The sequence below is a fragment of the Echinops telfairi genome, unplaced genomic scaffold, assembly GCF_000313985.2.
Source record: "Echinops telfairi isolate 266 unplaced genomic scaffold, ASM31398v2 ScPeMD7_7424;HRSCAF=8462, whole genome shotgun sequence".
In the NCBI taxonomy this organism is placed as follows: Eukaryota; Metazoa; Chordata; class Mammalia; order Afrosoricida; family Tenrecidae; genus Echinops; species Echinops telfairi.
Genome location: NW_022111324.1, coordinates 92,960,631 through 92,976,505, shown reverse-complemented (window position 1 = coordinate 92,976,505; position 15,875 = coordinate 92,960,631). Strand labels below are relative to the sequence as shown.

The 15,875-nt window shown below is 36.3% G+C and overlaps 1 protein-coding gene across 1 annotated transcript in view; it reads right to left on the bottom strand.

The window, feature by feature from the left end:
- The window catches only part of TARBP1 (TAR (HIV-1) RNA binding protein 1), a 132,144-nt gene that overhangs the window by 46,292 nt on the left and 69,977 nt on the right, over positions 1-15,875 (bottom strand). Inside the window, exons 17-22 of the mRNA XM_045298216.1 lie at positions 15,360-15,547; positions 14,524-14,785; positions 14,234-14,422; positions 9,651-9,841; positions 9,422-9,493; positions 3,074-3,194 (exon numbers count right to left, since the gene is read on the bottom strand). Coding sequence (XP_045154151.1) covers positions 3,074-3,194; positions 9,422-9,493; positions 9,651-9,841; positions 14,234-14,422; positions 14,524-14,785; positions 15,360-15,547 — 1,023 coding nt within the window. The remainder of the gene's footprint in view (positions 1-3,073; positions 3,195-9,421; positions 9,494-9,650; positions 9,842-14,233; positions 14,423-14,523; positions 14,786-15,359; positions 15,548-15,875) is intronic.

The window sequence follows — 15,875 nt, the reverse complement described above, 5'->3', positions numbered from 1 at the left end:
ACACAGGGAATCCAGGACAGATAAACCCCTCAGGACCAATAATGAGAGTGGCCATACCAGGAGGGTAAGGGGACGGTGGGGGGAAAAAGGGGGAACTGATTACAATGATCTACATATAACCCCCTTGCAGGGGGACGAACAACAGAAAAGTGGGTGAAAGGAGACACCGGTCAGTGTAAGACATAAAAAAATAATTTATAAATTTTCAAGGGTTCAAGAGGGAGGGAGGGTGAAGGAGGGAGGAGAAAAATGAGAAGCTGATACCAAGGGCTCAGTAGAAAGAAAATGTTTTGAAAATGATGATGGCAACAAAAAGTACAAATGTGCTTGACACAATGATGGCTGTATGGATTGTGATAAGAGTTGTAAGAGCCCCCAACAAAAAGATTTACTCAAAAAGCAATTTAACCAGGACAGGGCGGGGTGTGGGGAGGCAGGATACTCTAAAATTGATTGTGGTGATGATTGTACAACTCTTGTCGAAATGACTGAAATATTGAATTGTATGATATGTGGATTAAGTGCCAATAAAACTGTTGTTCTTTTTAAAATAAAAATAATAAGAAGGCTCGTCACTTCCATATATTTGCCATTAAGAGCAACACTAAGGAATTCCGATGGCACAGTCGTTAGAACACTCAGCTGCTAATCAAAAAGGCCAGCAGCCCTAACCTACCAGTTGCTCCACAGGAGAAAAAGTTGGCAATCTGTTTCCATAAAGGTTTCAGCATAGGAAGCTTACAGGGCAATTCAACCTGGTCCTATACGTTCATATGAATTGGAATTGACTAAACATCAAATAATAACAAAGGCCACACTTAGATACCTGACCTCCCTTAAAAATGCTCTGCTTTAAGTTTCTTTTGTAGCTCATAATCTTGCCTTTTACTTGTTCCACTAAACATGTCTTTTATTCAGAAAGATCTTTCTTTTCCATACTATTAAGTGTTTTCTCATGTACCTTGGACATGTTATCAGGAGAGACCAGTCCCTGGAAAAAGACATCATGCTTGGTAAAGTAGAGGGTGCACAGCAGTTCAAACGCAGTAATACTTGTGTGGATGATGCAAAACAGGAGTCTTCTTCTGTTGTCTACAGGGTTACTATGAGTTGGAACCAACCTGATGGAACCTAACAATAGTTTGATGTCCCTATCTACCCAACCTGGACTTCAAGAGTAATCTGTATAATATTTCCAAGAGTTCATTAAATTATCTTTACCACCTCAAAGTCCTTTGTAAATTCCTTTTCAAACAAAAGTCATCTTAAGTTGTTTGGTCTTGCCTTCGAGTTACCATGTATGGTACTGCTAAAGGAGAAGGAAAAGAAAATGCACTTGCCCTGACTTCAATAACAACGTGCACTCTGATTCTAGCTGGGTGCTCACTCCTGTTAGACCAGGGGTCCTCAACTTTTATTTAAAAAGCTTGCTGTCCCACCCCAGCATTTCTAGCTTAGATAGGCCTGGACATATGCATGTCTTCTTAGTTCCCAGGTGATGTTGATGCTATTAGTCCAGAGAAGACACTTTAAGAATTAATTTTGACCATGACCCTGATACTTGGACCTTTTGGTTAGTTCTTTCAGCTTAAGATATACTGACCATATTCTTCCCTTTTGATTTTCTAATTCTTAAGTCTTTGCACAATTATAATCTAATTTGCCTTCTGAAGCTGCCTTCTGAAATTTTCTGTTCAGCTCTTTGACTTATTTCTTCCATGTGCCTTAGCTACTCTACGATTAAGAGCAAGTTTGAATCTCTTTTGAAATCCACTTTGATCTTTCCTTTCCTGTCTTTTTAATGACCTTTTGCTTTCTTCATGAATGACGTCCTCCCACAGCTTATCAGGTCTTCTGTCATTAGAATTCAATGCATCAAATCTGTTCTTGAGATGCTCTCAAAATTCCATTAGAATATACTCAAGGTAGTATTTTAGAGCTTGGGTGGACTTGTTTAAGTTTTCCTCAGCTTCAACATGAGCGATTGATGCTGTGTTCCAGTCAACCCCTGGCCTCCTGCTGATGATATTGAGCTTCTCCAGTGTCCCTTCTCACAGATGTAGTCTATTTGATTTCTATGTATTTCAATTGGAAAACTGCACATGTATTGTCGTTTATGTTGTTAAAAAAGGATTTGTGATGGAGGGCTTGCAAAATTCTATCATGCAATCTCCAGATTTGTTTTTATCACCAAAAACTCCTACCTGACTAGAGACTCAGTTCGAATTTCACCATAGTGAAGAAGCCTCTCCTGACGCCACATCTAAAGAGCTTTCTCTCTCCTTCTTACTCAGCTTTACTTTTCTTCAAAATACCCTTTTAATATTATACATCCTGTATGTTTATGTTATACATGATTTAGACATCATTACCTACCCACTTTAAATTCTACTCATTTTAAGAAACAAGTAAAACATGATGCTCTAGAGAGCATCTTCCCTGACCCCAACAGTACAGACAAGGGATATTTTGCATTTAAAAGTTAACTTCCTAAATTGTATAAAATAGAGTCAATCTGCTACCTTAAAAAAATAAATGTACAGCCTATAGTCTACAGCTACCAATTGCACTGAAGCATCCAAATCGGAAATTAGAAAACTCAGACTAAGCACCCATCTATCTTGGCTTTAAGTCCTTCATGTGATTTCAAGAGTGAAAGTGGTATTGAGCACTGTAATGTTCTTTATATATGACTCGGTAGACTCTCAGAATCACAGAGATTATGGGCATCTGAGAATAAAAGAAATTTTACCAATACTTTCAAGAATCACAAACCCAGATTTAGAAAGCCAATCCAGAGGTGACTGTTTATGGAAAAGTCTAGACATCATTTCTTTATATAAAACATCTGTCACTGTAAACACAACTATTTTTGACTGGTTTCTGGGAAATACATAGAGTGAAGTTTAGATGTTGTTCTCTAAAACCAACCCAGTTAGACAAATACTAACCAACATCTAATTAACATGTAGAATATAAACCTTAAACAAAAATCAAAAAAGAATATAAACCATAAACCTTGTTGCTTTCAGATGTGTACATTCTGTTAACATAAAGAGTAAAATATATTTACTTTATCCAATAGCTTGATTGCGAGGTCTTCCATAAATAACTTATGAGACATATTTGAACCATCTAGTAAACACAGGAATTTGACAGCAGTAATTCTCACATAATGGTCCTCTCTTTTAGTACTAAAAAATATAAAACGATAAACTACATAAATATTTTGAATATATAAAAATATCACTGACAAGTTTCAAAGTATCATCAAACATCCAAACCTCCTAAAGGTCTCTACTCTTACATAGTTCAATATATATAACAGTAATTTTAAAATTCAAGAGACAGACTGAGGTAACAAATGAATATATCAAAAGGTGAGCCCGCTGCAAAGCATGTCCTGACAACAGTCCTTGTGCAACCAGTTGTGCTATCAAAGGATTCATCTACCAAAGAATACTTCTCAAAAATAAATGAACACATTATCGATCCTAAGTCATGAAACAATTCATACTAGATGAAAATATTCTTAAAAGAATCGCACAGATATTCTGTTATCTCAACGGCGAGAAGCAGCATCAAGCATTTCACTGCTATTTTTCTTTACACATCTACTACAAATGCAAGCTCTTTACACAACTCAGTTAATAATGAACATATGTACACACATTTACGAAAGAATGGCTTTAAAACATAGGTAGGATCTTAAAATATGAATCTGTGATTAACTATACACAATAACTTATTGTCATAGCCCCAAAATCAAATTAGTATCACTATTATCTTCATTATAAATACATATTTTTGAATGCTATGTGAAAATATAAAACCTTTTAAAAATCCTTTGGCAAGCTTAAAAAAACCCAGCAAATTCAGAGATTATACATATCCTCACTGCCCACATGTTTTGCCATTTTGTTCTTTCTTGCTTGCTTCTCTGGTGCCCCTTCCCTCACATACTCCTCTTTCTCTCCTGTGGCAGACTGGTACACAAAATAGTACAGACAGCAGAACAGGAATTCCCACCCAAATGGGGGCGTTTTAAACTTTATTTTACTTTTCCTTCCCCTTAAGTTTGCGTTTTGACCTATCTTAATACGTTCATTTTCCTTTTCTGGTTTGCTCCTACTTCCTCTCCTGTGAGTACACAAGCCTGCCAGGCAAAAAAGAGGCAGTTCTTGCAGATCCACACAAACACACCAAAATCATGATTATTTTTTAAAAGCCAGTTTTTTTCTCATCCCGTGAACACAGCCCCACGCCCATGCTGCCATAGGAATATAACTCCAGCAGCCACATGCAAGCCATGCCCTGGTCAGCTGTTTTTTCTTTTCTGCACATTCATACTTTCTTCTTTTATCTTTTTCCCTTTGTTTTTCCTTCTCTTTTGTTCATTAGTTCTACTTGTACATGCATTTGTATTTTGGTAATAGTAACATTTTCAGTGCTTACTCTGCCTATTCAGAAACACGGTGGCTTGTTCCATTTGTGTAAGTTTCTTTTGGTTTCTTGAAGGAGAGTTTTGTAGATTACTATTTTGTAGTGGTAAGATTTGTTCCTGAATACTTTATCCTTTGTGTAGCTATCACAAATTTTATTTTCCTTTTTAGCTCTTTTTTGGTATCTTTCATGTACAAGAATCCAACTGATTTATAGCCTGCTATGCTGCCAAAATTTTCAATTAGCATTCACAATTTTTGAATTGAATCTTGCTCTATATAGGATTATGTCATCTCTAATTTTTAAAAATCATCTTATTGGGGGCCCTTACAGCTCTTATCACAATCCATACACACATCCATTTTGTCAAGCACATTTGTACATGTTGCCATCATCCTCCTCAAAACATTCTTTCTACTTGAGCCCTTGACATCAGCTCACTTTCCTCCCTCCTCCCATGACCCTTTTTACTTTTTCATGTCTTAAACCAAGATCCCCTTCACCCACTTTCTGTTGTCCGTCCCCCTAGGTGGTAGTTGTTTTAATGTTTTTATCATTTAAATAGAGCTTTCATTTCTTCTTGTCCATGTGGATATGTTTAGTATCTTTTTGATGTCTTTTATAGCTATACTTAAAGCTTCCAGACTATATTAAATAAAAGTAGTGGTAAAGGGTAACCTTGTATGGTCCCGTTCAAAGAGAAAATGTGTTCAATTTCTCTCCATTAAGTGATACGCAGGCTGTTTCACATGTATGACTTGTTATGATGAGAATGTTTTACTTTTGAGTATTTTCATCGGGAATGCATGTTGAATTTTATCAAATGCTCTTTCTCCATAGATTGATATATGTAATCATATGGTTGTTCTCCTTTACTTTATGTGGTGAGTTACATCGATAGTTTCTCTAATATTAAGCCACTCTTACATACTTGGTATGAATTCTACTAGGACATGATGCAGTTAGTTTTTTTGATGCTTTGTTGAATTGTGTTGGCTAGTATTTTATTGAAGATCTTGGCGTCTAGAGATATTGACTGTAATTTTACATTCTGGTGCTACCTTTGCCTGGAGTAGGTATCAGAGTTATAGTTGCTTCATAAAGTAAATTTGGTAGTATATTGTCTATTGTAGAATGTTGTCAGATGCCATCGAGTTGGCTCCGAGCGGCCCTATGCACAACAGAACAAAACACTGCACAGTCCTGTGCCATCCTCACCACTGTTCCTGTGCCTGAGCCCACTGGTGCAGTCAGCCACTGTGTCTCTCCAGCTCATTGAGGGCCTTCCTTTTTTACTGTCCTTCACTTTACCAAACACGGCATCCTTCTCAATCTTGATATGTCCAAAGTAAGTAAGAGTTAAGTCTTGACATCTCTGCTTAGAGCACTATGGCCTTACTTCTTCCAACTCAGATCATTTTTCCTCAGCAGTCCATGAGATTTTTAATATTCTTCTCCAGCACTAGAATTCAAATCCATCTATTCTTCTACAGTCTTCCTTATTCAGTGTCCATCTTTCACATGCATATGAAGCAAATGGAGAATACCATGGCTTGGGTCACGTGCACCTTATTCCTCAAAGTAAAACCCTTGCTCTTCAATACTGTAAAAAGATCTTGTGCAGATTTACCTACTGCAACAATTCTTTTGATCTCTTGACTGCTGCTTCCATAGGCATTGATTACCGATTCAAGAAAGAAACACATGACAACTTCAACCTTTTCTCTCTCATTGGTCCAGTTGTGAGTTTTGGTCTTCTTTACATTGATTTGTAATCTACTGACAGCTACAAACCTTGATCTTCACCAGCAAGTGCCTCAATTTCTCCTCTTTCAGTAAGCAAGGTTGTATCATCTGTATATGGTTGTTAATAAGCCTTCCTCCAATCCTGATGCCACTCTGCTTCACATAAGCCAGCTTCTCTGATGGTTTGTTCAGCATACAGATTAAACAAGAATGGTGAGAGGATTCCCTTGTTCTGTCTGCAAAACTGCCTCTTGATCAATGTACAAGTTGCTCATGAACACAGGAAGTAATCTGGATTTCCCATTCTTCTCAAGGTTATCCATTTTACTATGGTCCATATAGTAAATGCATTTGCACAGTCAATGAAACGCAAGTAAACATCTAATAGTCTCTGCTTAGAGCCAAGAATCATCTGACATCAACAATATCCTGTGTTTCATGTTCTCTTCTGAATCAGGCCTTAACATTGGGCAGTTCCCTGTCAAAGTACTGCTGCAACCATTGTTGGATGATCTTGCTTAAGATATTATGGAATAATTTATATTAAATTGGTATTGAGTTTTCTGTAAATGTCTGATAATGAGTAGATCCATTTTTTCTTATTCTGCCAGGGGGTTACAAAAACAAAAAACAGTATTTTTTCCAAAGCTATGTATTTAAATGTTTTTACAAAACAACTTTATCACCTTCAAAGCACTCTCCATTACACTTAATGTATAGTTATTAAATCTGAGAATGCATTTTTGGAAACATTTTTCAAACTCATCTGTTTGGATGGCAACAGCATCTCCCTCATTTTTTTTCTTCACCTCCACGTCGTTTTCTACATCATCAAAATGCTGTCCTTTCTTGTCCCTCTGCATTTGCAGAAACAAAAAGAACTCGCCTGGCGCAGGTCAGGTGTGTGGGGCAAAAGAGGGATGCTGTTTCAGTGCCAAAAACGGATGCACTGAGACGGCACCATGAGTAGGTGCATTGTCATGTCTGCCACAAATCAGGTCTTTTTTATCATACAATATTACCCAATCTTTTCAGAACCTCTAAAATGGAAAGCCTGATTAGCAATCTGATCTGGTGGAAAGAAATCCAAAAGCACGACCAAGTCCACATTTTCATCCATTTGGGAAGGTGATGGATGTCCAGATGAGTTTGTCATCAATCGTCATTTCATTTTGGAAATGAGAAAACCACTTGTACACTTGAGTTTTTCACATAGCACTGTCTTTGTAAGCTGTGTTCAACATCACAATAGTTTCTGCAGCATTTTTTCCCAAGTACACAAAATTTCAGAGTTGCACGCAAAAATGAGGTTCAAGCAAAACTGCTTTTATGAAAAATATTCACTGACCAAAGAGAACCTTCCCAGGTGACACCACTGGATGCACTAACTCAGAGCAAGTTGCCCAATGCTCGCCTAGCAAAATAATGTGTACTATGAAAGCTTCACTCCACCCAGCGAAGCTTTTGACTTTGTTTTTTTGGGGGGTGGGGGGCGGTACCCCCTCGTAGGCTTGTTGAGATTTTCTACATCATTCTGTGGTGATTGAAGTAAATAATGTATTTCTGGACATTTATCAATTTATTCTAGATTTTAAAATTCATTGAAGTACAGTTTTTCATAAAACTGTCATTATTAATCTCATTTAGTTTTGCTGTAATATCATCCATTTCATTTATTTGTAGAATTTGTTTTCTCATTTTTTCCGTTAGATTTTCTAGCAGTTTATCAATTTTGTTAATCTTTTCAAAGAACCAACTTCTTGTCTTGATTTTTTCTAGTTTTTAAATGTATCTGATTCACTCATTGCTGATTTGATCTTCCTTATTTCTTTTCTAGTGTCTGCTGGCTTGTTTTGCTTTTTCCAATTGTTGTAGTTTATGTGTTAAGGTGTTTATTTTAATTCTTCCTGCCTTCTGATGTATGCAGTTATTACTATAACTTGCCCTCTGAGTAATGCTTTTGTCATGGCCTAAAGTATTGATATGTTGTATTTTCCTCATTTGTTTTAAGGAATCTTTTAAACATGTCTTTATTTCTTTAATAACCCAGTCATTCTTAAGTACAGTGTTGTTTAATTTCCATGTACTTGATTTTTTTGGAGTTGATTGTTCTATGGTTCATTTCTAATTTTAGGACATTAAGATATGAAAATATGGTTTATATTATCTCAATGTTTTTAATTTACTGATGCTTGTTTTATTATCTAAAATATGATCTTTTCTAAAACAGTACTATGGGATTTAGTGTAGAAAGTAAAATAAATTTTTGTTGGGTGAGGCTTTTCTTTTTAATACAAGGTAGGGGTAAATTATAGAGATAATAACTGGATCAATAGTTTCTTGGAGTAAGGCCAGGAGAGGTGGGGAAGTAATAAGGAGCTAAAAATAATGAGTACGGGAAGAAGAAAATGTTTTAAAAATTGATTATAGTGATAATTATATAATTTATTTAAATATGTTTAAACTACTGAACTGTATGTGAATTTTTTAAAAAAAACAACTGCCACTGAGTTAATTCTGACTCACGCCAACCCTATAGGATAGGGTAGAACTGGTCCCCTGAGAGTTTCCGAGACTAACTCCTTATGAGTGTAGAAAGCCCCTTCTTTCTCCCAAGGAAAGGATAATACTATTGGTTTTCAACTGCTGACTTTGAGGATTGCAGCCCAACGTGTAAACACTGCACTGTCAGTAAAACCATTAAAAAGGTTTTTAACATCTTATAATAGAGGTTAAAATTTTAGAATCCGTTCCATGAATCTATGAATTTTTGCATGTAATATATAAGTTTTTAAAATGTTAGACAGTGAACTTAAATATTAAAATTTACTTTATAATGAAAAAGGATGAAAGAATCAAACGTACTAATTAATTAATGATCACCTCTAAGAAAAAGGAAAAGAAGTATTACACTTCTGATATTTATCTATTGATTTATGTTTGAATTTACACTGAGAAATTTAAACTTCATAAAATTTTACTAAATTGATGGATCTGACAAAAAGGTATGGGTAAAGACATTTCTATTTTTTATTTCAATATAGTTTAAAAATTAAAAATCTTTTAAAAAAAAAACCAAAAAAATTAAAATCTTGAAACAAATATAAAATTAAAAATCTTTGATATTACAGTATGCATTTATTGACTTTTATAAAAACTTTCCAAATGTACTCATATGTTAAATTTTCACTATCCCATTTTTAATTAACATAAGAAAAGCAACAATACTTACTTTTCAATAACAACGTTTGCTGCACATTGATGTTCAAGATTTTCTATGAAGGTCTGCACATCCTGAATAAGTCTTTCCATATGTAGCAATTGATAAAGAATGATATGTGTTAGATTAAAAAAAGTAAAGTCACAAAGTTAAAATGTAAAATATTTTATACTCTCCTATAGAGATATTTTATGCAAGTATGTACTTAATATTACAGATTGATATAATGACATCTTTTTACCTCTGATCACGTCGAAACACAGGTCCAAATATACAAGCTTCAAGGACAAGTTCACTATAATTTTTAGCACTTGATAAAGAGCTTTGGGAAATATTTGATAAAGAAACAATCCATGATTGGCAGCAAAAATTTATCAGTGTATTGAAGACTCCAGTTTTTACAGCAGACATTTCAATTATTTTGTACATAATCTGGAATAAATAAAACTTATTTTAGTTGATTTATTTAAAAGTTGGTATTGTTAATAACTTACTGGAATGGCTTCAAATAATAGTTTTGACACAATTATAAATTAGTCTAAAATGCAATTTGTCAGCACAATGGATTAAGCGATGTGCTGCTGAAAAGCTGGCGATTTCAGACCTCCCCCCCCACAAGGGGAACTCCATGTGGACTGAGCATTCCACGGTCTCGCCCCTCCTCACATACTCTGTGAAGGGAGATAAGACAGCCTGCTTTCATAAAGATTAATAGCCTTGGAAACCCTCTGGAGCTGTTCTACTCTATCCTATAGCACTACTATGAGATGGAATCAACTTGACAGCAATTGGTGGGTTCTTGTAAGTAGAATTTTACAGGATGATAAATAACAGAATGCTATTTATCCTTATCTCAATAGTACAAAAGGAACAAAATATTATCAATAGTAGTACTTAACGAAAAGTCTCCAAGAAAACAATTGCACAGAGTAATAGAATTTAAAGAAAGAAAAAAAAACCCCTATATATTTTAGGATTTTTAGTATTTCTTTGCATCCCACTAATGGCTTCCCTTTGCCAAAGATCTCTGTGGGGTAGAAAATACTGATACTAGCAGGACAGCAGGTTAAAAACAAGAGTCGACTAATATGACTTCCTCTTTGCATAGTAGCATATTAGTTCCTAAGCATGATGAAATTACATCATGTTACGTTCCCTATTACATCTATAGCTGCATATTTAAATTCCTCCAGAAATCAGAAAGACCTGATTACACATATAACATATATAATATACAATCTTATAAACATTTTTCTGTATAAGAGAAACAGAAAAAGTGCAATAATAGTGCCAACACTATTTACCTTTGATGTCAAGGAAAAGCAAACTGTCGAGACCGTGGGAAAGGCTTACCATACCTATGTGGTCCAGACTCTACTCAATTCCAAGCGAAAGTTGTCATGTAGTACTCCTAGGTTATCCAATTTTCCAAGAAAAGGTTAAATCTAGATTTTCACACCAATTTCCCAATTATTAAGTATTGGCAACAAATTTAAAGCATTGTACAATGTATTGTACAAGACAAAATGTTTTGTGAGTCAGGCATGGCTCATGGGTTATTTATTGGCTTATACCTTCTTTTTTTCAAAGTGTTCCTATCACTTCTGAATTTGTCCTTAGGTAAATGATGCCTCCTTGATTTCAAACGGTTGATTGTTCAGCCTGTGTCTATATATACCATTGCATACATGATTGCTGTTGTAGGTTTGTGCATATCAGCATTTGCCTGTTGCTTGAACTCTCACACTCCTTCCATTGTCTTCTACTACTGCTTCCATTTTTTTCCCCCCTAGCCTCTCATTTTATATTGTCTTTCCCTGGATTGAAGTTCTTGAAATCTACTTGACTCACTATTCGAGAGTTCTCCAAGTACACCATTATTCCCTCTTTTAAGTTAGAAATTGTCAACATTGCCTATTGTTCTCTAGTTCCCTATTTTCAGGCTTGTAGATTTGTTTTACTTTCAATACTTTTGTATCTGGGTTGACTTGTGGATGCTACTGTCATGTATGTTAAAGTTTGCCACTTTTGGGTCTCTGTCCACAGAACTCTTATTAGTATTTCTTGTAAGATTGGTCATATTTCTACAAATCCCTTTATTTTCTATTTATCTGGAAATGTCCTAATTTCACCATTGTAAGCAACAATTTTTCTGGGTATGTAATTCTTGTTTGGCAATTTTTCTTTCAGAGTTTTATATAGTCCATCACATTTCCTTCTTGCCTGCATGATTTCTTCTGATCAGACATATTGTTTTACATTTTTGTTAACTTTTTTTTCTTTTTAAAAAAACTCTCTTTGGAAAATTTAACTATGTCTTGGTGATTTTCTTTTGGTATATATCATATTTGGGTTTGATTCAGCTTCTTGAATGTCTATCTCATTACTTTTATTAATTGGGGGTTAATATCATTCCACAAGTTCAATCACATCAAGCCGAACTGTACAACTGCTACTACAATCAGTTTCCAAACATTTTTTCTTTCTGTACTCCTTGACACCTCCCTTTTATCCCCACTACCACCACCATTGCATCCCCTTGTCTCCCAAAACCCTTGTTCTACTTGCTGATCCTATAGGTTAAACAACATATAACACAACTTCAAAATGGTGACGTCTGATAAGCACCTCAATATGAACGAACAAAAACAAAACCAAACAAAAATATAGAAAAATGTTGAAAACCAAGCCAGGTCCAGCATGCATGAGCGCGGAGAATCAAGTGACAAAGTTTTAACTGTTCAAGTCAGATTTATGCCCTTGATCTTCTACACTCATCTCTCAAATGCCTGTTTAATAACCCCTTTCCTCCCATCCCTCAATTGTGGATAGAGGGAGTTCACTGGATGCTTATTTCCTAAGTAGTTCCTACAAATGAATCTTGGGCTCTGTTAAGAATGTTTTCTTCCAACAACATTCCCACAACTTTTTTCTGTGCCTTTTGTGTCTTCTTGCTCTGGAATGCCAATCACATATAAGTTTTTCCTCTTAGTGTCCCACACAAATGTTGGCCTTCCATTGGCTTTGTTGTTCCTTTTTCTCTATTTCTCTAGCAGACTAATTTTGAGAGACTTTTATTCAAGTTCACTGGTTCACGTTTCCATTTATTTAATTCACTTCTTTACGTTTTCAATGTGTTAGCTACTGAAATCTTAGTGTTACTCTTCTGCATTTCTATTTGCGGTTTTAGTATAGTTTCTAGAAATTTTCATTTACAGGGTATGGAAGGAGTGGTGAGAGTGGAATGTTCAATCCATTTGGAGTTCCTGTTGGTCTGGGTGTTTTCTAGGATTAGGATGCCTAATCCTGAAGTAGGTCATACTGGCTAATGGTTGCTGGGGTAAAGGTGCTTTTACTCAGAAGTATGCTTTCAGGCTTAGAGGGCAGGGTAGCTGGTTATGTCAGGAGCTCTTGCTAGGAACCTGGCACTGCATATTCTGCTAGTCTAATGAGGAAGAGTTCAAGAGTCTCTAGATGTGGGGGAAGTACATCCTAAGCCTGATACACAAGGCATAATTCTATACTCAGGCAGACAGGGCAGGGGCTGTGTAGAGTGGGTGGTTAAGGGTCAGGTGGGGTGATATCACTGGGTTGGTGTTTGTGGGGGCTGGCCATACTTTTGGTATGAGGAGGGTGCAAAGAACAAGAGTAGATCTCGCCTGTCTTATCATCAGCCACTGGTGTGCCAGGCTGCTGTCTTGATCAAGGCTGCTTGTAAAAGTTCAAGATGGCCGTACCACATCAAGCCAGAGAGCAATTAACCTATATATTCTCTCTTGAAGTCTTCTTCACCTTCTTCTGTTAGTCAGTATTCAATCTGCCTCACTATCCTTTCCTCTGAAGCTCAGGATTTCAGGATTATCACCCATAGCTGTTTCATTTGTTCTATCATGTCTTGTGTCTACCTATATGGACCACCTAATTGGACCATCTTACCAGAAGTCTCCCTATACCTTCTCTTTTACATCAACAGATTTGTTGTCCTTACTCAAGACATTGAAGAATGTTTACAAAAATGTTTTGCTGAATGAATAAAAACATTCAGTATGTAGTTATAAATATAAATCTTTTTTTTCAAACTCAAAAAAAAAAATCAGTCATCTCTTCAAGTCTGATCCAGAGTGACCCTATACCACCAATGAGTTATCCCTGTGGGATTCTTCACTGTAAATCTTTTTTTTTTTTAATCATTTTATTAGGGGCTCATACAACTCTTATCACAATCCATACACACATCAATTGTGTAAAGTGCATTTGTATATTCACTGCCCTCATCATTCTCAAAACATTTCCTCTCCACTTAAGCCCCCGGCATTAGGTCCTCATTTTTCCCCTCCCTCCTCGCTCCCACCTCCCTCATGAGCAATTGATAATTTATAAATTGTTATTTTGTCATATCTTGCCCTGCCCAATGTCTCCCTTCACCCACTTTTCTGTTGTCCGTCCCCCAGGGAGGAGGTCACATATAGTTCCTTGTTATCGGTTCCCTCTTTCTTATCCACTCTCCCTCTACCCTCCCTATATCGCCACTCACACCACTGGTTCTGTAGGGCTCATCCGCCCTGGAGTCCCTGTATTTCCAGTTCCTATCTGTTCCAGTGTACATCCTCTGGTCTAGCCAGACTTGATAGTGGGAGCGGGGAGGAAACATTTAGGAACTAGAGGAAAGTTGTATTTTTCATCGTTGCTACATCGCACCCTGACTGGCTCGTCTCCTCCCGGAGACCCCTCTGCAAGGGGATCTCCAGTGGCCTACTAATGCAAATATAAATCTTTTGTACTTTGCTTACTACAGTTCACAAAAGTTAAAAGAAATGGAATTACCTCTTTTATTTTGAAATATGCCTGGCCCTTGATTTTTGCAGCAATGCTAAGCACTTGGTTATCAAACACAAACTGAACGAACGCTTTTAAATTAGACCAGAATATAAGCTGAGTGTTGCTTAAAGAAGATGTGATTTTCCAGGCCATGTCAAAAGACTCCATGCATAGTGACTCACAGGAAGTTAGAAGCTGATAGAAAACAAGAAAAACACATACTTATCACTTAATATCAAAATATTTTATTTCTGCTTCTGCAATTATTCTTCAATTCATAGCTCAATATATCTTACCTTGGGGACCAAAATTTTCATGCTCTGGAATACAGGTAAAACTTGATTAGAAGGAAGAATTGTGAGGGCTTCTAATGCAGACTGCAAAGTCCTTATTGGCATTTGAATAGCAGGTAGAAAGGGTTCCAAAATTTCACATTCTGTGGTTGGTATAAGGGCCTGGTATTTTTTCAGTAGGAAAGAAAGGCAGACCCATTGATCATGGATATACTGTGCAACTATTTTCCCCCATCCTTGGGAAGATGATGATTCTTTAAAAAAGCTGAAACAAAAATTAAGGTCATTATCCCATACTCCCTCAAGACTGGCACATTATTTTTTGCAAGTAGTGCACCATACTTATCAAAGGGAAAAAACAGATACAGAGTTAAACATCACTATCAATATCCACCCCCAAATCAGCAAAGTCCATAAACTACAAATTTCTAACTACCGTGAAAATTCCTATTTTCAGTCACCTTACAGAACTCACTGAAAATTAAATGCAAAAAATTAATGAGTTTCTGGTAATGGAGACTGATAATCATTACAATCTTAAATGGAACAGACTCTCCCAAATTCCATAGTTCTATAACTAATGGTACCAAACCAAATCAAAATCCCTGCCACGAGTCAATGTCAACTTATGATGACCCTATTGGACGGGCAGACTGCCTCTGTGGGTTTCCAAGACTGTAATTCTTTATGGGAGTAGAAAGCCCCATCTTTCTCCTATAAGCAATGTTGAGTAGCTGCTAATTATTTCAAAGTCTAAATAAAGGTTTGGTTTTTAAAAAATAAGCAATTAAGGAAAAATCAAGACATCTTTCACCTGTACATGCCATACTTGAACATACCTGCTTGGCTCCACTGTGTGAGGCTTCTGTAAGGCTTGGTTGAGCTGGAAAGAGGACAGGAAGCTCTCCATAGGCCCAGCATCCAGTGACTCAAGCTGCAGCTCTGGATTCTGATCAATGGCCTTACACACCATGGCCAAAGCACCCATACTAACCACTTTCTGAATCTGCCTACCAATTTTTGGTTCCTAAGAAGGAAATGTAACAATCTTTGATTTAAAATAATCTGTTCTCAACTGCTAAGGACCCCTCCCCCCCAATTGTCAGCCAATAGAAAATGGCCCTCTTTCCCCTCTTTTTGCCTGATGCTCATCAGAAGAAAGAAAATGGAATTTGATACAAGTTATTCAGTTTTACCACTTTTCTACAAATCTGATGAAAGACTGAAAGTGGCAATAAAAACTCACAATTCATACTTAACAGGCAATTTTATCTCTCCATTTGGAAACTGGGTTACTAGAACTAGTACATGACAAACTAGCTACATCCAGAACCCAAAGTTATATTTACTAAGTA